The sequence below is a fragment of the Lathamus discolor genome, chromosome Z (genome assembly GCF_037157495.1).
Source record: "Lathamus discolor isolate bLatDis1 chromosome Z, bLatDis1.hap1, whole genome shotgun sequence".
NCBI classification, from domain to species: domain Eukaryota; kingdom Metazoa; phylum Chordata; class Aves; order Psittaciformes; family Psittacidae; genus Lathamus; species Lathamus discolor.
The window spans coordinates 100,118,914-100,142,075 of NC_088909.1; the positions used below are offsets into that span (position 1 = coordinate 100,118,914).

General features: G+C 41.5%; 1 protein-coding gene across 2 annotated transcripts in view; it reads left to right on the plus strand.

Moving 5' to 3' along the window:
• Positions 1-23,162, plus strand: part of CCBE1 (collagen and calcium binding EGF domains 1) — a 96,325-nt gene continuing 73,163 nt past the window's right edge. For both annotated transcript variants that reach the window (XM_065662158.1, XM_065662159.1), the window contains exons 1-2: positions 1-135; positions 260-340. In XM_065662158.1, the coding sequence (XP_065518230.1) occupies positions 35-135; positions 260-340 (182 nt within the window). In that variant the 5' untranslated portion in view covers positions 1-34. The remainder of the gene's footprint in view (positions 136-259; positions 341-23,162) is intronic.

Here is a 23,162-nt window from a genome sequence, read left to right on the forward strand (position 1 = left end):
GAGCCGGCGCGGCGCGCAGGGGAGAGGCGGCCCGATGGGGCGGGCGGCCGGCAGCCTGGCCCCGCTCCGGCTGCTGCTGCTCCTGGGGCTGGGGCACGCCTGGACCTACCGGGAGGAGCCACAGGACGGCGACAGGTGGGTGTCCCCAGCCGCGGACCCCCGCGCTCCCGGTCCGGCTCGTTTCCCCCCATCCATCACCTTTTCCTTTTTTTTCCTTCCCTTTTTCTTCATTTTAATAACCGGACTCCCCGCCTTGCAGGGAGGTTTGCTCCGAAAACAAAATCGCCACCACCCGGTACCCCTGCCTGAAACCCACGGGCGAGCTTACCACCTGCTTCAGGTGAGCGCCGCGGCCGCGGAGGGCGAGGGTGCAACGGGGACGGGGAAGCCGAGAGGTACACGCGTGGCCATGGATTGGGAGATCGGGGCACACGCGTGGCCGTCACCAGGGGATCGGGGCACACGTGTGGCTATGGACCGGGGGATCGGGATATACGCGTGGCAATGGACCAGGGGATCTGGACAAACGCGTAGCCAAGGACCAGGGTATCGGGACAAACGCGTGGCCAGGGACCGGAGGATCGGGACACACGCGTGGCCGTCACCGGGGGATCGGGGCACACACGTGGCAGCGGACTGGGGCTCCCTGCCCGCGGGGAAGGCACCACACCACCCCAGGGGAGAGCAGGGTGTTGATACAGGTCGCAAGGACAGCAGCTGTGGCATCTGTCTGCCCCCTGCTCTGTGCTAACAGCCCCAGGCACTGCTGCCACCCCCCACATGCGCTGGAGTACCGGTAACTTGGTCACATCCCTCTGGTGTCCAGCATCTCCCCTAACAAGTCCTGCTGTCGCCCCAATGAAAGGTTGTAGTAACTTGTGCGTATGTCACCTCAAAGACATGGCTGGAGAGGATGCGTGTGGTTCTGATTGCTGTATCCTGGCTATCAGTCACTGATACAGTAAGAGGCTTCCTCTGTCCTGGACGCCTAGGAGTGCCTTGGAGCTGCATCAGTTGAAGGATAAACAGTGAGATCAATGGGATTTATGCCACCAGAAAGACATTTACTTTTAGGTAGATGAATCATTCTCTCAGAATGCACAAGTTCTTCAGCCACCAGCTCTGAGGGAGACTTAGGCAGAGGCCTCCCAAATTAAGCAAGATGAATCCAACCATCAGTTTTCATTTTTCAGCTGTGCATTTGAGAAACATCATCTGTTTCTCACAAGAATTTTAAAACTGTTATAATGATGACAACTGACCTGAACAGTTGACAGTAGATGTACTTTTGGAGAAATACACGCAACGTATGAGCACACACACATCCCTTTGCAGATGTCCCGTGATTAGTCCCATCCCCACAGATGAGATGTCTCATTTGTGAGAGCTGCCTCTTGTGAGGAACTCTGTGGAGGCGCCTGTGCTCTCTCTGCCTTGTGTGTATATGCCTGCGTGTGGCAGGGAGCCACTTAGATACCAAAAATACGATAAGGCACATTAACGCTTGCGAAAAGTGTTACAGAGATCATCCATTTCTTCCCAGAGTGCTTTCCGTTTGGCATAAGTACCAGAGAGCTGCAGACACACGATGCAGCAGTGTTGTCCTTCACTCATATGCTTAGAGCTGGTTCATGCCCTCTGGCAGCCACAGCCAGCTAGGAAGTTGTCACGCTGCTGCCCAGTTCTCAGCAGCAGTAGCATCCTTATGAACCCTCAGAAGGGCTCTGTGGGGACTGGAGACCACCCTTCCCCGCTTCCCTTGCTTTCTTTCTCCTCTCCCTGTGAAGGTAAGGCAATGCTTGCTTATGAGCAGCATGCAGCAGCATGCAGCACTTTTTGGAGAGATGCAGTGTGTAGGTTTTGCAGGGAAGGAGAGTACTTGGTTAGACATGCAGCACATCTCTGGTTTGGGAGCAGAGCACTGGGGTGAACCAGGTTGTGCTTTTTTCCTTTACTGAAGGAAAAAGCCATAGTAGGAGCTGCCTAAAGCAGCGCGCACATGACTGTCCTGCTAGTTACTGCATGTCCCCAGATCCATCTGAGCAAATTGGGTCTGCTTTGTGTGTAATGGATAAGGACTTCACAGCCTCCACTGACTGCTGCAGGCCACCGTGCAAAGAAAACAGGACTCTGTCCAGCTGCCAAGTCCCACTTGTACTTTCTTTCATCCTTGCTGAGGTATTTCTGACCTTTGGGCTCTTGTTCTGCTGAGACTTCCCTCCCCCTCACAGCTCTCCCCCTGCACAACCCCAAGAGTTATTCACCGTCCCAAACCAGCACAGACTGTGAATGAGCATTTCCAAATCACTGCACTGCACTCTAGGTTGTGTTGGTTCATGTTTTCAAATCTTTTCTGTATCTATGAACACTGGCCTGACTTGCTTTAACAAAGAAAAAAAAAATATCTATTTCTATTTAATCATGTGTTTTCCAGGTCTAACCTTTAGGGTCAAGTGAGGAGGGCTCTATTCCTCACCCTGTGAGCTATCTTTTGTGATGTCCGTCTCTGAAATGGATGCATGCAGCTCAGCAGAGCAGCTCCGCATGCAGGACATACCTGTCCTGCTGTGTGTAGCTGTTTCTGCCATTTGAGGTTTGCCACTCTCTATCTATTCAAGGGTTGGACTTCATGATCTTAAAGGTCTTTTCCAGCCTAGCTGATTCTATGATTCTATGATCATGGACCAGCAGCATCACCCATCCAGGATGGTGAACCTCAGGGAAAGAGCAGCATTGCCGTTGCTCCTGGTCTCGAGATGTGCTTCCAGATGGTGGGTAGGATTAACCTTGGTGGAACACACTTTAATTTAAGATTCATTAACATGTTGAGGTTGAGTCTGTTAACAAGATGACAGGAAACTTGCAAGTGTTGACTAATCCTGCGGTGCCTTGAGGTGTGTTTTGTTTTGTAGGACATTCAGGTACATTGAGATTCAGTCTTCACATCAGAAATAACTGCAAACATTTAAAACACTTCAGCTGAGTAGAAATTCAGCTGTGGTTTTAGGGATCTTTGAGTCTAGGTTTCTAAGAAACTTGATTTTGGTGTTCTAATAAAGATCCTTACAAAATGTCATATTTTATCTTCCTGTACAGGTTTTTTTCACAATATGTCATAATGACAATAGTTGTGAATAATATAGTCATTTATATACATTGTTAGAGGTGTTTTAAAAGGATAGTTAATGTCAGGTGCTATTTACTATTAGCATACAGACCTGATTTGTTTTCTAGGTCTAAGTACCTTTTGTGTGGAAATTAAACAAACTGACACAACACATCAAGCATAAGGCAACATGCACCACTAGTATAGATGTGCTGTGCAATTAGTTAAATAAAAAAATACCTACCTCTGAAGTCAGATGTCAAAATTCCTGAGCAAATTTAGTTCTCCAAAGAGTAAATTCTTGACTGAAAGCAATTTCATCCTTTTATTCCTCCTGATGGAATTTTTCATGAAAATCAGCATGTTTGCAAAGCACTTTAATAAAAATAGCATCTTTTCATCACAAAAAATATTTCTTGAAAATGATTTTTAACCAGATTTACTCATGAATAAAGATAAGCCAAATGGAGAGCCAAGCCCAAAGTGGGGCCAAGCACCGAGGATATATTGGCATTTTTCCCTGTGATCATAGCAACCTTGTACACAATTAGATGCCTTTTTCCTTTCTGAATCTGTGCAGTCTGGCCCTTGGCTTAGTTTGGTTTGTATTTTTTTAGATGTTTTCTATATTTATTTTCATAAGAGTACAAAGGAACACATGCGAAAAGCAGTGGATGCTTGTACAGTATCTTTTCAGTGCAAATTTCATTTGAACTTTTGCATGTAACTTCACAAAGTACCCAGTCCCAGTGGCCTCATCATGTAGGTACAGAGAATAAATTCTGCACATTTGTTAATGTAATAGTCCAATAAGACTTTAAATTCCTACTGCATGTAAAATCCATCAAATTTGATGAAATTTGGGCAGCATGGGACTATGAGGCCCCAATTACATTGCTGTCTTCTCCTATTATTTGAATGAAATGTTAATCTCTGTCACGCTCGGATAGATTTTCAAACAATCTGCTAGCATGTCATACTACATGAATGCTGCTGCAGTTTTCCTCAGTGCTTCTGTTAGCACTCGCATGTGACAATCTAGTTTGTACATCTTAGCAGCAGTCCTTCATTCATTTTCATTTTAAACAATGCTACCGGATGATGTCCCTGTGGTCCAGAAGGAAAAAAAGCATCTGGAATAGACATCCCCTTGCTTCATCCTGATCGTGTAGCTATGTTCCCATAGGGGACAATAGTGGTTATGTCACTGCCAAGTTCAGGACCCTCAACATGTAATCTGGTACATTCATCGACTGGGGTTGCTGCTCCCTTTCTAAAACCAGCAAAACTTGATCACCTAATTAACTGCTGTATATTAGGACAGTTACATATTATTTTCCATTAGAATTTGGAGAGTGGAGTGAAAATCATTAAAAAGATGATACAAAGACTTAACAGAAACATTTGCTAGTGAGAAGCTGTTGGCCCATCACCAGTTGTAGAAAGATTTAAGCATGAAACAGATGGGAAAACAAGAATATTTGTATCCTCTGACTGTGTGAATCTTTGTCTACTAGAAACTGAAATATTGTAAATTGACTTGAAAAAAAAAAAGAGGTTTGCTCCTTTTCAGGATTTTTTAATAAGATTTTTATAAATTTGAACCTGGGTCTGTGTAGCCTGGAAGAAAACTTAGCCATTGCCTTCATGGGCAAAGGGAAGGGGTTTTATTCTTTTATTCAGGTGAAACTATTAGTCTAATTCCCACTCAACTGGAAAAAAAAATTGACTACATTAGTTGATGAAACTGATTTTTTAAAACAAATAAACCGTTGACCTGGTAAGAGAAATTATTCATCTTTCTCTGACATCACAGTGAGAATTCTCCCTTTCCTGCATTTTTTACTGAAAGTCAAGTGTGCAAGTTCCTTAAGGAATATATTATACCCTAATTCTGTGCCTGTAGTGGTAGCGGCTGCTCCTGCTTCTTCCTTCTGCAGGACCAGCAGGGAGTAGGAGGTTTAGAATAACAGTGCTTGGCAGAATAGTCCCATCTAATGATGATAAAATCTTTGTAAAGATGAAGCAAATCTTTGAAAGTTATATCTGCAAATAAGGCCCATGTTGTGGGGTCTTGAATCTTGGCTTAGAACTTAATCAGTAACTTTCCCTGGTAGTATTTCACAAGGAAAAGGTCTTTTAAACAGGATGAATACTTTTTAGTATAGGTTGACAGCTTCTTCATCTGACAACTAGCAGCTACAGGTATTTTACAGAGGCCCTCCCTACACTTCAGGTTTTAAGTTTTGATGTGAGAAATTGCTCTATACTTCCTAACAGAAAGACAATTCAAATGCATTGCAGAAGAGAATGAGTGTATACTTACACCCTATTTGATTCTGATGCTAACCAGAGATCACATGCCTCAAAAAAGCATTTACTTTTACTCTCTTGAATGCTGATATTGCTGGTGAAGCCTACTATTTTTATAGACTGTATCATTTTGCACATTCTTAAAAGATAAAAGTAATTGCAAGTAAGTTGGATTGTAACTGTTCCACAAAGAGCAGCACTTTCACTAATATGCCCTTTGGGACCATATGCAATTCCTGGTTCCCAGATACTTGACAAGCATGTTGCAGAGCTTTCCAACAGGAAAAAAATAATTTATGTATAAATTTTTTCAGCTCTCAGCTGGAGTAAGCAAGGATGACGTTTTGTCATCTTATCTTCTGACTATTCATTTTAGAGATTTACTTTTTACTATTGCTGTTGTGTTTCCTCTCTGGAGTTTTGCTGACCGTTTCAGTTTTAGTTGAATTGAAAGAACCCCAATTGATATAACAGTAAAACCAATAAATGGGTATGATTAGAGAAAAGTACTGCTTAATCTCCAGTTGTCTTGCAGGGAAATGCACTCCGTGGTGGAATTTTGCAGAAAATTTAAGAGTGGATATGACTTTAAATTTTGTTTTACTTTTAGAAGGCTAAAAGTACACAAAAGCTGTAGTTCTACATCTGCCAAAAGGGTTTCTTTACTTTTCACTAAACTAACAACTCTTCCTTTGCACATAGCTCAGAGGTGAGTTGCCACAAAGTGCTGTATCTTTGCATCACTCAGGATAGCATCAGCATCTGCCCATGTAGATTGTGAGCACTACTGGAAAGAGCTGCAACAATGCTGCTTGGTGATCAGATTGAAAATGGGGCATGTCAGAATATACTAATGTATTCATCCTAGGAAGAAGTCTGTAAATACATATATAGTATAGGGCCTTTTGAGCTCCATACCAGACCATTATCATGAAAATGATGTGTTCAGCAGCTCTGTGATGTAGCACATCCATGGAGTGCTGCTCTCTGAATACTTTCACTGATAGCAATTCTACTAATATGTTCCCTAGCACAGTGTATGTAAAAAGATGCAACAAACAGAAGCGTTTCCTAGTTAAAAGGGTTTTGTTGTCTATTTTATATATACTTTTAAAACGTCTTCCTGAAAATTGTTGTCAAGGTGGACTGTCATGCATAAAAATAAACATAATTTTCCTTCAGTACACTACTTTTTTACAAAACAGGATATGCTGCAACGGTGCTAAGACATTTTCCACATGTTTCATGGTATTTTTTTCTCCCTCTTTCTTTTAAAGTAGCACTTTTAAGCATCATGGTTCTGATGTCAGTCAATCTTTAGTTTGACTCAATTTCCTTTGCTGTGATTGCCAGGGGGACAGATTGCTCAGAGTTACTGAGACACATTGTGAATATCTGCCAGTTAAGAGTAACATCGATACCACACATGTATCTGTAGATTTCCATACCACATTCAGGTTGCCATGACTTCTGGGTCACTTTGCTGTCTCAGGTGCTAAGACTAAGGATCTAAATTCTTACTGAACTTTGCTGAGGTTAGGGACATTTGTGATCTCAGTAGTTGTGGGTGCTACTGGCTAGAACAAAGCCTCCTGCAGCAAAATACAGTGCTGCCGTGTGTTTGCTGCGCAGTGTTTCCTCTGTACAGCCACATAACCATTACAATTGGTGATCTTTCAGAGCATTGCATAATTACTGTGAGTGGTGCACTGAGGTAGAACGTGCTAAAATTAAAGGATGAGGTCTAGCAAACGAATTTTCACATAGCCCTAAAGTTTTTGATGTTCACATCAAAGCAGTTTGGAGAACATTAAAACTGGCAAGCCAAGAGCTTAATGATAAGTGCCCTCCTTGGTGGTTTGATCAATAATGAAATCCAGGTGCATTGCATTGTGGTTTTCATCTACAGAATATAGGGTTAAATATGAACTGACTTTCCCGAGCATGTTGTCTAGCTCAGAGACTCCAGACAAACAAAATTGTAGCCCCAGGGCCTCCTGTCGCTGATACAAAATATGTAATAAAAATAGGCTGCCAAAGGGAATATGACTTTTGTAATTATACTAAGTATTGTATATGCTCCCTGAGGTCAGGCGGCTTTGTCCTTAAAAAAGTGATTGCAGTCTCTTGCTAACAGCAGGACATTATTAATACTTGTATTACTGCTCCCATTGTGATAGTCACATTCAGCTGGGTTGTTCTGCACAGACTGCAGTCAAAAATGGGCAAGACAGAAAAAGGAGGAATGGAAGGATAAAGATACAGAGCAGCAAGGAAGAGAAAGGGAAAACAAGCAAACTAAAACAAACAGGGGCATGGAGCAGGCAAACAGAACAAAAAAATTATATAGGCGTAAAAAGAGAAAAATTACATCTTGATGGTTGCTTGTGTGACAGATACGTGTGTGATAGAAAGGAGGTAATCACTCCCCAAAGAGGTATAATTTAAATGCTTCCAGGCATGTATTTAAGTAGAACTCAGGAGAACGAAACATCAGCCAAACCCAAACAAAAACACACACGAACACACCCCAGGGAGGGTGCCTGTTCTCCAAACTTAGACTTGGAGTTAAGCTACAGTACCTGATGCATCTTCACTTGACAACCCCTCTCCTTCCTTCCTTCCTTACAACCTCAGACTGGAGCATCTCTCTCCCTCTCTGTGAAGTGTGAGTCTGTGTGGGGGCAGGAGGAATACCTCACAGGCGGATACTTAAACTGCCCATTCAGTTCAGATTGCCTTCACTCATTGTCATAGCACAGATTTATAGGGAAGTAGTTTAACATGAAATATTTAAATTACACTTGGAAAAACAGATCGGGCTATTCTGCTGTGAAAAGAATAGTCTTGTGCTGTGCCCATATTCTGCTGTGAAAGCCATTGCCCAGTACAAAGAGCAACCGCGTTACAGGTTTTGTGAGACTTCTGCTGTGCTTGCCTGTCTCTCTGTCCTTGCATGTTTGAGAGAGCACTTACTGCGTGTGTGCAACGAGGTCACAAAATGCAGGTGTGTGCAAAATACCTGGCGTGGCCTGTACCACTGATTCACAGATGTGCAGAGGGGCTATGCATGGGTATATCACATTTCAGATCGCACTTGTGCTTGTGCAGTGGTGGTCATTTGGGGCACGTGTGATTTGGGGTTTCATTGAGGTTGTGCTGAATTCTTACAACCCTGAGTTTAATCTTTTGGTTTTGTCTCCACCATAGTGTCCTGAGTCCTGAGATGACTTTTCTCTCAGTGTGTGAGTCACCGCTGGGTGTTCAATATGCGTGTCACTTCAGCTGGAGCTGTTGGGGATGGCAGAAGTCTTTATTTGTGCTAAGTCAGTGACAGGGAGAAGATCTGCCTGGAGACTTTTGCTTGTGTTCATGATGTCACATATGGTCACTCTGGGGATCCTCTTTAAATTCCGTGCTTACTGAGAAGCTGAGATCAATGCCTACCGTCTGAATAAGCAGAGCTGACCTTGATTTACGGTAAAAGAAAAAACTTCCCCCAGATTTCGCTCAGAAATCTTTTCTCTCTGTTGTCCATTTTCTCTTTGCTGGGTTTCAATTTTCAAGCTAATGGTGGCTTCTTTTGTAAACTAACAGTAGCAAATGTCAGTACTTTGACATTTTTTGTTCCAATTGTAAGCAGAAACAATAGAAAGCAGAATCCATACAGTGGTGACTCGGTTTCTTTTTGGCCTAGGAAAAGAAAGCAATTTGTTTGCATCTCCTTGAGGGTAGCTCAGCTTAACAGTCAAAGGGAAAAACAGTTTCAGTTGTAGACAGTAATCTCAGAGCTTAGTTGTGTTTGGAAAATCCTTCTCACTTAAAGAGTGTTTTCCACCATGTTGTGTTGATTTCATTGTTGATCCTGGTTCAACAAATTAAGTATGAGACCATACAGCATTTAGTCTACATGTAGCTATTAAAAACATGTACTTCTGGGTTTTTTTAAACTTAAGCTCTAACCACATCCATTTTAACTGACGATCTGTGCTGGAATTTAAATAAGGTGCAAGGCACAGTGATTGTATTCACTGTATTAATATAAGCAGCCATTCAATAGTAAGTGCGCATAAACCAGAATTTTAATTCTTCTCAAATGGGCTGGGATCTAAAGCAATGAGTACACAATGTTATAAGTGGAAGAGTCAAAATCAAAGCTATCATCTGAGTTTTTAAATGAGTTGTTCTTGGAAAATTAGCATGCTTATTATAAGTCAAAAGTAAGTTATACTGGAGAGTTTGAAGAAATACAGGGCGATATTATAGAATCATAGAATCATAGAATAGTTAGGGTTGGAAAGGACCTCAAGATCATCCAGTTCCAACCCCCCTGCCATGGACAGGGACACCTCTCACTACATCATCCCACACAAGGCTTCATCCAACCTGGCCTTGAACACCGCCAGGGATGGAGCACTCACAACCTCCCTGGGCAACCCATTCCAGTGTCTCACCACCCTAACAGGAAAGAATTTCCTCCTTATATCCAATCTAAACTTCCCCTGTTTAAGTTTTAACCCGTTACCCCTTGTCCTGTCACTACAGTCCCTGACGAAGAGTCCCTCCCCAGCATCCCTATAGGCCCCCTTCAGGTACTGGAAGGCTGCTATGAGGTCTCCACGCAGCCTTCTCTTTTCCAGGCTGAACAGCCCCAACTTCCTCAGCCTGTCTTCATACGGGAGGTGCTCCAGTCCCCTGATCATCCTCGTGGCCTCCTCTGGACTTGTTCCAGCAGTTCCATGTCCTTATCATACCCAATTTTCATTATGGAGTTTATTATCTTAGCTGCACCAACAAGCAGTGGTGTTTCCTAAATGTTGCTCCCTGGATTTCTGACAAACCCCCTTAGTTTAGAGATTATTGCCTTTAAGAGCTGAAATGAAAAGCCAAAGGGAAAACTATTTGGTACTTATAATAGCATCTGTGGGAAGAGAAAAAAAATTGGTGAAATGGGGTGGTGGGTCTTTGGTAGATCTCAGTGGTTGAGAAGCAGAGAGCAACAGAGACTTGAGGGACAGGGGTCACCTGAGCTACTGTTTGGTAAATGTTTGATCCTCCTGGGGATCCGTGCTTTTAACTGCAGCTTCCTGAGGCAAGAGCAAGGAGCAATGGAAGACAAACATGCTGGCAGCCTGGTCTGATCTTTACCTGCTGCCTGGAAATCAGTAGCGTGATGAACTTGACTGTGGTTGGGCTGTTGGTCTGCATGATGTCTCAGACAGTCTATGCGGAAGTGTTGCCTCAGGCTGTTACTCTTGTGGTACCTCATATGTTGGCTTCTGGATATATTACATGATACGATGCTGTTCCAGAGTTCAAGGATTCCAGGTTGAGAGAAATGAAACACAATAGAGAAATCCTAACTAATACAGGAAAAATAGATAACAAAAGATACAGTAAAGGATATTTCTGATATTTGGTTATCTTACCAACCCTAAAGACCATGTGACAATGACCAGGAAACCAGCTCTGAGACACATCATCGCTGTGCGAGGTGGCAGGATCAACCTTAGCGGGTTTCCCTGCGGAGGCAAAGTTGACCTGGCTGGCATGAGGTTCTGCCTCCCCGCATTGATGACGCTTGGGCTTTTATATTAGCAAAAATGCACACCCATTCTGGTGTAGGGGGCCAGCCTACATCGGAAGAAGTGGCCAGCTATATCTAGAAAGGTCACCAAGGGTGGGGACTTCTCCAGGGATCAGCCAAAGCAGGACCTTCCAGGGAGGAGCCAACACGGACAAACAGTACTTTTCTATTTTTGTGTGTTTTACCACGGAGCATTATCTATTCACTGGCACAGCTGCTTGTATTGAAAAGAGGATATTTGCTTAGGCAGTTATAGGAAGGTTGTTTTGAAGTATATGTGGATTTAAAAGCTCTTTTCTTTTCTTTTTTTCTTTTTTTTTTCTTTTTTTTTTTTTTTTTTGTTTTTCCTGAAAAAAAAGTGTATGTCTGCTCCACTGGACTTCCTACTCCCTGGAGGCTATGAATGCATACCCAGAGAGCAGTTGCTGGAACTGCTTTAAATTTCAAAATTGAGAGATGAGGAGCCTATAGCAAACGGGTCATTGTTTTGGGTTTTGCTTTTTGGTTTTGAATTTTCATGAAAAAAAAATCTCATTTCAAGCTTCTCTGATTTTGAAATGAATTAAAACCCATAGGAATGTGGTTAAAAATGGAGAACGTGGGACACATTTTTATTCTACCTTGTCCTGCTTGCTTTGTAGCTTGTGTAATAGCAAAACAGAAGATACTAAGAATGCTATTTCTGAGCATGTTTCCCTGCCCACTCTCACCTTTCAATTCCCCACACTACTTTCTTCAGACAAAACCAGGTAAATTAGGGATGAGGGGGGGAAACAGGGGACAACCTGACACTTCACAGTTTTCAGACCTTTCTGTTAAGAGTCTGCTTTATGAACCCAGGCTCAGTCTGCTCTGTCTATATACGGGGAAAAAGAGTTATCCTTCAGGCTGAGCTAAACGCATCCTATTTCCTCTTAGTTTTAAAACTTCTCAAAGGGAAATGAAAATTTCACTGTGATACGACCTCATTGAAGATCTTTAACCACAGAAGTTTTACAACAGAGCTGCATTCCTGGCATCTCCTCTGGGTTCGGAGTAGATTCAGGCTGCATTCAAACTTTCTCCTTGTGTCTGGCCTTAAATTAGGTCCTTTTCCTGCAGAAATTTCTCTGCATGGTGCAGGAGCTCAAGAAAACTACTATGTGAATAAATGTGTTTGTTGGACTGGTCTCGTCTTGATTATTCTTGGAAGCCCACTTGTGTTAAAGGATGGCTCATTTGGTCTCCTGCATGGGCACTAATGATGCTGTGTTGAAATGACCTGCAGAAGGTTGAATTTCCATAGCTCTACTGGCTCTCCTTGACCTATATACCAAAGCGTGTCAGTTTGGGAATTCTTCTTCATAATCGTTCTTAGTATTCAATGAAAAAAAGAATGCAAAAAGTTGTTAAAGCAGACTGAATGCATCTTACCAACAACATGAGTTCTCTGCTTGACTTTCCAAGCTGAATTTAATGGCCAGAGTCTAGTTTGTGCTGTTTGTTGTCCTTGCACTGACCCGCATTTGAGTTGTGGTTTTATTGAGCGTGCCTAGAAGGGTCCTTCAGAGTGCCCCTCCAGATTTACATCAGTGAAAGTGCTAAGATCCTGGGAGGCAATGTTGTTTAACCTTAGGAGGGACTTGTCAAGAGCTGAGTTGTATTTCTATGTCCTGGGCTAAATTTACTTGCTCCTCAAGGAGCCATATCGTGCCAAAACCTGCCTTCAGTTATCCACTAAGGTTTACAATGGGATGTCAGTATTAGCTACTTCTCCAGCTATAAAATGGAGGAAAAAGCCTAATTTATGCCTCACAGAAAAAAAGAACTTGAAAGCTTATGCTGAAGATGTAGCGTTCCTGTTACAGCAAAGAAGGCTGCCATAAATCGAATCTTCAAATAACTTGCTGGACATTGTTTACTTATGGTGATTTGCTGTCATTGCAGTTCAAAAAAATGCTACTGTTTGAGATAAGAAGAAAAAATGCTCCTTTTCAAAGTATATTTTTTCATATCCACCGAGAGATAAATTAGATTTTTGAGATATTTTCTTATGTTGCAAAAATATCCAGAGTATTTCCACAGTGGGAGTAAGCTAATGGTACATCACTGGAACATCTCCAGTGAAAATAGCTGTGGCAGATTGAAAAGAGCAGCAGAAAATATGTAATCAGGAGCAAGAGTGTCTAAGATGTACACGTATATTGATATGTACACATATATTTATTTACACATCCTTGTTTGCAATACGGGCTGCTGGATATTTTTAAGTACCAGGAAAAAGAGACTTCAAATATTTTCATTGACCTTACAGCCATTACAGTTATGAGTTGTTCCAATGAAAAGAAAGTTGTTCCAAGAAATTTTCTTTAAGGACTTGACAAGGATTTAATGCAGGACAAATATCTCTTCAGGATGAAAATAGAGAGGAAACTTTCCTGTGTTCAGATTCCTATTAATTAGGGCTGAAGACCCTGGCTGTATTCCATATTGTCCAGTTTGTTGCTCTGTAGGGCTTCTCTTTTGGAAGAAATAACTAAACAAATATAGCAGTCTTTTTATTAGATGCCATCTTGACCTTGCTTTTTGGAAATACAATGGCCCAGAGGATGAAAAATTACATCAAGTGTTTATTACCGAAATCCAAGCTCAGTTGTGAGAAGATTAACTGCTTCAAAGGATTCAGGATCCTGCCTGCTACAATACGATGTGCATGGAAAAAAGCTGCAAAGCAGCATCAGAGAGCTGGAAAAGCCTGTGTGATGTCTTGCCATTGAGGCACACAATTGGTGTTTGTGGGGAATCTTGAGAACAGAAGTTTCAGAAGCAGTCTTAATGAAATGCCACCATCCCTGATTGCACTAATTGCCGAACAGGGCTGCTGTGGGGAAGACCTGGTCTAGGAATCCTTATGTCATTCTAGCTGCTCACTGACAGTGCCAGAACTTCCAAAATTTGGATCTGGTAGCCAAGTGACAAATGGATGTTCTGCAGCTGGATATCAAGATCTGAATGAAAATCTACTTTACTCTTTTTTCTTTCTTTTTTTTTTCTTTTTTTGGTAGGAAAGTTGTACTTCCTAAGTCCTTTTATATAGCATGAAAAATCTCTGTTTATGAGGAATGCTTCTTTGGAGGACTAGGCTCTTGATAGATTCAGAAGTAGTTGATAGCTTCTGTTAGAAATAGTTTTTCATTTTAAAATTGGCTAAACTGTAGACTTCAAATAACTTCTAATTTTTTCTTGTTATTAGAGACAAAATGCAGTTGTTTGAAGATACTTTTCCATCTTTTACCTCTTAGCAGGAAGGCATTCCAAATTCGGAAGGCTCCCTGGAATCTTTCATGGTATCTTTATATAGTGTAACTTAGTTTCTTTGCAGAGAATAAATTTTTGGCACCCTTCTTACTGAAGCATGACTTTTACAAGTAAGTGCAGTACTTTATTTTATTATCATTCGGTAGAACCTGTCAAAAACAACAAAACACGTAAAGCATGGCAGCTTATTTGCCTGCCTTACTTAGACTAAATGCACTATCTCTAAAAGCCTTTGAGAGGCACAGACAACTACTGCTTTTATTTGCATTGTTTATAGCAAGCTCTTATTACTTCAGTTTACAAATTATTTTTTTTTTTTTATTTCTTTCTTCAAAAGTAAATCTTTCACAATGCACTCTTCTGTTAAATGCTCCATGGTAGTTCAATGGCTACAATTGGATGCTCAGTCATTCCTCCTGTAAAATCAATGTTTAGATGGAGGTTTAACCATAGAGCCCTTAATTTTTCCTTTCACAGCATGTAGCTGAAAATCATAACAAAATTATCTTAAACTTAGCATCTCAGCTGTTGAAGTTAGGAAGGTTCTGGCAGTGTTTTAGCTGTCTGTAATGGCAAAGCACGAATTCTCTCGGAAGAGATTTAGGTTATACGACAGCATACACACATAAATACGCTACATAAATTACTGTCTCATCCAGGACAGCGAGACTACCCCATGTTTGTTTTCTGTTGCCTGTGAACAAAAACGTTAGCTAGAATCAAAACCTATTTTGTAGCACCAGTGCAAATTGGATGTAGCTCCATTGGCTTCGGTTGAGCTTCTCTAGATTTATGCTACTTTAAGTAATGGTGAAAATGAGATTTAGCCCCTGGAATTCAGCTTTTGTGAAACATCTCTGAGTTCCCAGGATGAATTAATTTGGCTGTATTTTACAAGGAATCATCTAACTCAGCAGTTGTTGCATACAAGCAGTTCGGTTCTGGGGTTTTAGCACTTTCCTGTCTCGACATAGGTTTTTAAAGTTATTTTTGATTGTGGGCAATATAGGATTAAAAAAACTTCAAGAAACAACCAACAAAAAGCAACAAAACCCACTTGTTTCTTGCACAACTTGTTTGGATAGTCAGCAGTTCTGGACTGTTTGTAAATAAATAAATAAAAGATGTGTAATTTTAAATAACGTTGGAAATGTTCAGTGGAATGGTGTATCTTCACTAGAAACCATAAGCAGGCCTTTGTGTTTATAGCCCTGTTTTGTCATGAACAGCCGAAGTTTGTTCTCACCCCTGTGATGCTGCAAGGGACAGATCGCCAAACCATTTGTGTGCTTTGCACCATTGATTTTGGCAGAAGTCGGGTGCCTACGTATCATCTGAGGACTTGTGTGCAAGTAGAGGGGATGTGGAATGACAGATCAGTAAGGATCGGTTAATTCCTGTGTGTGACACTACTTTGTAACCTAGTGTTGTGACCAAAAAATACGATTATAAGTCTCATTGTAGAACATGATCAAGTTCAGTATCTTTGGCAAGACAATGAGGATGATGTTCTATGTTCCCTCACCCTCAGGTCACTCTTCCAGTTTCTTCTTTGAATTCTCCTGCGTTTATCAGCATTCCTGAACTGCAGAGAGCAGGAAAGATGCTTAATTTTAAGGTTATGTGCTCTGCTTCCAAATGCTAAGGCAGAACATACTCTCTTCCCTTGCTAAATATACAAGAGTCTCAGCAGTGGTTTTGATTACAGGGCTGTATTTTTTTCCTTCCTATATGTGTGACTTCGACTCATGCAGTTCTGTAGAGAGAGCAGAAAAGTTGCCTCAAAGTTTTCTTTGTTACATGCTTGCAAATATTTTAACTTTGTTAAACAGTGCAGCAAGTAAGCGCAGAGATGGAAAGCGCTTCAGACTTACCAGGAGTCTGGGGAGAATATGTATGTCTGCCGAAGCAGGAATTGGATATGCCCAGAAGGGAGAAGCCCCAACAAGAACCAGCCCACGGCAGGATTATACTGTCCCCACCACAGTCCCTCATATCATGCGGTGTGACATGGTACCATAGAGTGAGTCTGAGAGGAACTGTAAAGATGCACAGATTCTGAACAGGAAAATTAATCCTGGATGATTTCCATCCTGGGCCACGTGGAGTTGGAAATGCAGAGATGCAGGATGAGCATCCCTGGAACCCCCGACCTGCTACAGTGATGAAGAGGCAAAAGCCTGCTAACTTGAATAAATTTGAGGAAAACGGTGTATTTGAAAACCCCGGAATTTTCACTAGCATTCAGAGAAAAACTGAGTTAGAGATTCCCCTGAGGGCATGCCAAACTGTGAGGAGGTGCTCTGAAATGCCCCTTATTCAGTCACCCGAGAAGAGGCAAGGCTTGTGTGTGCATCCTGAGGGAGAAAACTGCATTTTCTGTCTGCTTCAGAGACACCACTCTGGTCAGACTTTCTCCAGTGTTTTCCTAGAGGAATATGCAATCCCTGTAATGTTTATGCTTTTCTAACACTCTTGCTTGGTGGATCATCGCCTTTGGTACTTAGATGTTTGGGAAGGAAAGAAAATAAATAGTGGTCAAAACTTGGCAGGAATTGATCCCCAACAGGGATTACCTAAGCCTTTGCTGTTCCTTGTGTCGTTTAAAGAGAGAGCTTGTTGTAGGTGAAATAAATTTATCTGGCCGAGTGGGAGTACTGAGACAACTGTCTGTGTCAGGAGACGATGCTTGAAGTGAGAGGCTCATCTGGTGAGGTCACAGGAAGAAAGGTCTGGTTAAGGGACAACCAGGAACTGGAAATGAGAAAGGCAAGTGTATTGCCACAGTGTATGCCAGGAAGTATTTTCAGCAGTGGTGAGAAACTTTTAATACTCCTCTGCAAACCCTTGGTGAGACCTCAGCTGAGTACTAAGCTTCAGGACGTTGTTCTTGTTAGTTGTACTGCCACATTCATGTCAAAATCAGCTTTTGGAACTGGTTTGCACTGGGAAGTCTGGACATAGTGCTGGGGTCTTACAGGTATCTGTATGCAAGCACCTAACTTGGGAAGTTGTCCTTCCTCTGTTGCAGAGCTCACATGATTTCACTAGCTTGAAAAACTGAGCACAGAGTAATTTCCTTCTTTATGCATGTCATGTAACCGTCTGCTTATTGGCTAAGCTGAGCCCGTGTATTCCCAGCTCACATAGGACATGCTAGTGCTACCCTCATGTCTAACAAACCAGCAGCCTGCAGGCTGTGGTCATGCTTACTCCATCCTGGAGGTGTTTGGGGTCAGCAGAAGCAGGCTGTTAGGGACACCAGCTGTAACGCTCGTGATTGCACTAGGGCCTGTGGTTTTGCCACTGACTTATCCTGAAGGCTGGAGATCCTCAGTCTCAGAAATCATGGCCTGGTGCCTTAGAATCAGGTGCTCTCCTTCCTCTCCCAGCATTTCGGCTGGGCTTTTAACTTCGTTATTGAACGCGGTGAACGTGGGAAATCTTATCTCTTGTCTGAATGACTTCCATAGCTGCGCTCAACATCCTGTGATGGTGCTGTCTCTTTATGAATGTCTCGCCTGTCATTGTTAGCATGGAACAAATATGCCTGGAAATAAACAAAACAAGGAAATATAGAAAATGTTTGCTGTAAAACAGAATTGCATTTAAATTGAAGATCTTCCCAAGGAGCTTACTTACACGTGCTTAGAGCAACACTGGCTTTGTCTAGCCCTGAACGTTGACTTTTTCTTCTGAATCCTACCTGGATAATGTGGGGTTTGTCAGAGTCTCTTTCATGGACCTAAATCATGATAACTGTTTTGTAAACCTGAAATGGAATTAGAGCCTTAATGTCATGAATGTGCATAAATTCCTGGTGTTGTTCAAAGAACAGAACGTTGGCTGTTTATTGAAATACTCCAAGGGGCAGTTTGGGGATTAGACATCTTGAGGCACATGTAAAAAAATAACTTTCTGTATGTTTGCAGCCTACTCAAATCCAATCCGGAGGCTGCTGGTGTACAGGTTGTGTTATTTTGGCTTTGTTTTCTTTCATTAAGAGAGTGAAGAGGTGGGTTGTCTTGCTTAGGTGACTTTCACAGATGCTTGTTATCAACTAGTAACAGAACAAAGACTTGACCTGGAGGTTGACTCTCCAGTGACCCTTAAAGTTGGAATAACTGAGAAAGCAGCAGTTGCACCAATAAAAGCTTCAAATGAGCTGAGGGCTGAGAAAAGGGAGATTGTTGCTTATAGGGAGAACTGAACCGATGCCAGCAGAAAGCTGATACAGGAGCGACATGAGCGATATTATCTCCCCAACAGACGTGACTGTGTTCCAGAGGCTGCAGGGTCAGACCCCAGGTTTGCTTAAGGCCACGTGAAGGCAAAATAACCTCCTTTCTACACTACTGTAAACAGGGTTCTGAAACAGGGTAATTAGCATTATTAGAATGAGCTCTTTGCTTCATGGAACTTCAGCCAAGAAGAACAGGAGAGTCTTTGAGAAAATAATTTCCACCAAGTTTGAAATGACTCAGTGGCCAGAAGGAGAGAGGCTATGGCTGTACTTTCCACCATGTGTAGAAATTGCTCAATCTAGATGATTTTTACCATGAGTAGCATCTTACTATGGAATGAGGATTTACAAGATGAAGTCACGACAAACACGTCCCAGCCGTCCACTTAACTTCCAGCCCAACATTTAGAGCTGTTTTCTCCTGACCTTCTGTATTTAAGGGTCATTACCACAAATACCAGAGGTTTGGGGGCAGATTCGGCCCTTTTTATTATCTTTCAAGTCCCTGGGACATGAGCAAAGGACAGCTCAATTGTGAGTCATGGTGTCAGACCATCTCCAAAGGCATTGTGATTGCTTAACGGAAAGAAGCTCAAACTTGCCAAATATTTGAGAGCTACTGACACATTTAGTGCTCAGGCATACTGGAAGATCATTTTAGAGTAATGCAGCTGCATGGGTGCTTGATTTAGGCACGTGCCACATGCTGACAGTTCTGTAACTTCATATATAAAACAAACAGAATGGAAAAAATACAAGTAAACAATTCTAATGATTTTTTCCAGATCCTGATGAAATTGTGAAGTGAAATGTAATACTCTGCATCAGTTTAACAATCTGACGAGTCTAAGACCAGGAGGTAAAATGAGCTAGAAGAAACATTTTACAGAAAAGGAAACTAGTGGACTTTAGCTTGTAGGATTTATTTTTTTGTTTGCATGTTTATTTTGCTAAAAAAATTAGGATGTTGACATTATAAAGTTACTTGCTGTGGGTCACTGTGTTCCCAAATGCAGTGTTAAACTGAACCAAATGCCTAAACTGCCTGACTTTTGACAGAGACTGCCCCTGAAGCTCGTGGGGACACAAGCCAGAAACAGCTGCCACCTCAGTGTTGTTGAGGACCCCGATACCTTTTATCATAGACCTATAGAATCATAGAATAGTTTGGGTTGGAAGAGACCTTCAAAGGTCACCTAGTCCAACACCCCAGCAATGAGCAGGGATATCCTCAACAAGATCAGGCTGCTGATCCATCCATCCTTTTCAGTTGGATCAGGTGGCTGGAAACACTTCCTACAGCTGCATCTTACTGCATCCTCCAATTTTACCTTCCCTTCCTCCCGTTGTTTCCCAGTTCAAAGGGAATATGAATATATATTTTTTTGTGGCACCTACCAAGGAAAGCTAGAAATAAGCCGTGTATTTTTGCTGTACTTTACTTGTTAGAGGGTAACAGCAGTTGCCATGTTTAGTTCAGGGTTTGAAAACACAGTTCCAGTTCTAAAGCCAATAGCTGTATCTCATGCTGTTATTTTGGCAGGAATTGCCAGAGGGGGTACAATTTAGTGAAAGTGGGTGGAGACCTCAAGAAACATTAACTTTCTTGGAAAAGTCTGAAATGACCAAATATTAGAGAGGAGATTGGAAGAACACAAATTATCTCTAATCTCTTGAGAGGTATCAGAAGTAAGGTTTTCTCAGGCAATATATGATCTCTCGTATCTACCCACTGAAACAAAAATCAGTGCTGGGAAGCGTTTTGTAGAATCTGACAATTCCTGATACCCATAATTTATATCTGGTTACAGGGAAATGTGAAACAGTATTTTAAGCTGTGACAGCTGTAAGCTTGCTGTAATTTTTAGGAATAGACCACATGAGAAGAGAGCTGTAATTTTAGTGCATCTTAGGATCTCTGTTCCACTTGTTCTGAATGTGGTCTCAATGCATGAATTAAATCAGCACAGGAAACTCTGTACTCTAATAGAAACTAAGTATGTTTTCTTAGATTTCCAGGCAATATGGGATTTGGAGAGAAAGTGATCACTTTTGCTAGCTGATATAAAAATTGTGTTTTCCTCCAATATAGATTACCTTTTATCATCTCACAATCTAGTCCATGTAAAAGGTTTTAGGCCAGTCATATGGCATCTGTCCATTTGTTGGGCTAACGTGGGTTTTTTCCCCAAATTAGACTGATATATCTAATTTCTGTTACATAGCATTGGTGAAATAAACAAAGCACCACAAGGTCTCTGAGGACACAGGCTGGTGTTTCACACTCAGGAGAAGCCAGAGGAGCTGTAAATCCTGTAAGAAAGATGCCAAGAATACAGTAGCTTGTAGTCTGAGGAAAGTTGTCCTGAGCGTCCCTAAATACAATCTCTGCTCTCTCTGGGTGTGCAGAGCACACTCTTTGTCCGGACAACCTTCTGCATGATTCCCATGGGGAAGGTGCCAGTGGCTGTTAGTGAGGGTGCATGGTGGGGATGGGGTGCCTCTCATTGAGGATGCTATTTCTCAAGCATCAAGTATAAACCATATGTGTGCCTGATAATAGCAGCCAGCTCCTGCTAATATCAATGTCTCCCATCAACTGGTGTTGAAACTGGATGGGTGGGGGAAGATACGGGTAGGAGGTTATGTTCAATGCCTGTAAAGACTGAACAGTGATCCGTTTTGAGGAACAACGTGATACGTACTGTGGGATAGAAACCTAAATCGCTTTGCATTTTCACTGACAATTTGCCAGTGGTGTTTCAGAACTCAGACCACACAAAGAAAATGGTGTTCCAGGATATAATGCCTCCTTAAAGAGAGATTCTGAGACTATGACCTAATGTTTATAATTGTAAGAGTTATTGAGAGTCAATTGAAAATGCAAAATTCCCAACTGATTGCATTTATCACTTGTGTGATTAACAAGCTTGTGGAGTATAAACAGCTGAACAAATTCAAATGGTTGATGCAGTTCATCAAGAGAAAGAAAATTAATACAATGTCAGATATTGTTGAGAATGTAGGTAAAGCATGATTTTAGAGTCTGCTTACAGAGGACGATCAAAGGAGTTTTTAATGGGCTTTTCATCATTGCTGGTCCCCATAAATGTCTGGACAAATAGAATTTACTTGAAAACTGATAGGATTCTTGAGCATCACTGTACTCACTGGGATTTTAGACATTCAGATGTGAAAGCTTGCATTACTCCAGGGAAGGTCTGGCTTTAGCAAAATCCTCCTAAGACAAGCTCTACTTTTAACATAAATAAAAATATGCTAAAATACGTAATATAGCAGTTATAATGTATATAACAAACTTTATATAATACATATATAATCTTACATATTTATATATATTATTATGTATAAATAAAATCTCTTTATCATTCCCTAAGGCACCATTTTATAACCTTGTATTTGTGAGTGTAGCAAAGGTTTCTTTAGGCGAGATTGCAGTTTGAAGTTTGCAGCATTTTAAAAATAATTTTTCTAATTCAGACCTCAGTGTATGTAGCTGAAATTGTCGTATCCTGGATTACAAAAGCCCAGATATTTAGTACTAGTCTCTAAAACCTAGAAGACGTGTTTCGTTGTAGGTGAAGCATGATGATTTCTGCATTTTAGTTGTATCTTTTACATCTTTGTTGGCTCAAGAAAGAACATAAAATGATTTTTTTTTTTTTTTTGGAGCTTCCTTTCAGAAAGATTTATTATTTTTAGGTTTTGGCTGAGGTTGAAGTTAAGGATTTTTCCCAGCTTACTCTCTTTCAATATTCCTATATCCTGCAGAAAGAATCTGGGAAGAGAAGGGAGAATCTGAAAGTGCAGTTACAACTGAAAATTGCAGATAAGTTTCATAGACTTTGTAACAAGCTTTGCTTTGTGCTGTTTTAGCCCTTCTTGTTTATGTATTATGTTTAAGGCCTGTCAATGCTAATTAAATTTTTTATTTTTTTTTTCATAATAAGGAAAATAGGGCATGTTCTTTTTGTCAAGCGCTCATCTGAAAAAGGATACTTATTGGTGGTAACTATAGCCAAAATTATTATCCGTACTGATATAACGTGGGAACACTTCACGAGCAATGTGTTACTTCTATATCTTCATCCTTTTATGAATGTAAATTCTGCTGATCTAGAAACTGCAGAGATATCTATGAGGCCTTTGCTGGAAACACAGGCTGGAAGGTGCTTGTCCAGGGGACAGCTTTGAGACAGATTTATGCAGCTTTCTGCTTGTGTGCAGATGGAGTTTGCTGAGCGGTTGGGAACACTGTTTTGATTGGGTTAGTTCTGTTTTTTTCTTTTGGCTGACTTTGCCCGTCTTTGTTCAGTCAGCCCCGGGAGTGTGCTGTGGTTGGGACCTTGCACTTAATTCACATCAGCAGTTTCAGTAAGCACTTAGTAAATAACAGATCACGCACTTTAAAAATACATGTTTTGAGATGCATTTTTCTAGCAGCTTTAACACCTGTATTATTGGTGGTTTTTAACAATGCTGTATGTTGTGTGGCCGTAATCTAAGAACAGTCATACACTGACATTGGAGAGACAAATACTCATAGACTAAGGGGACTTTCTCCATCTGCTCCCTTCTGCTGAGCATCAGATCTG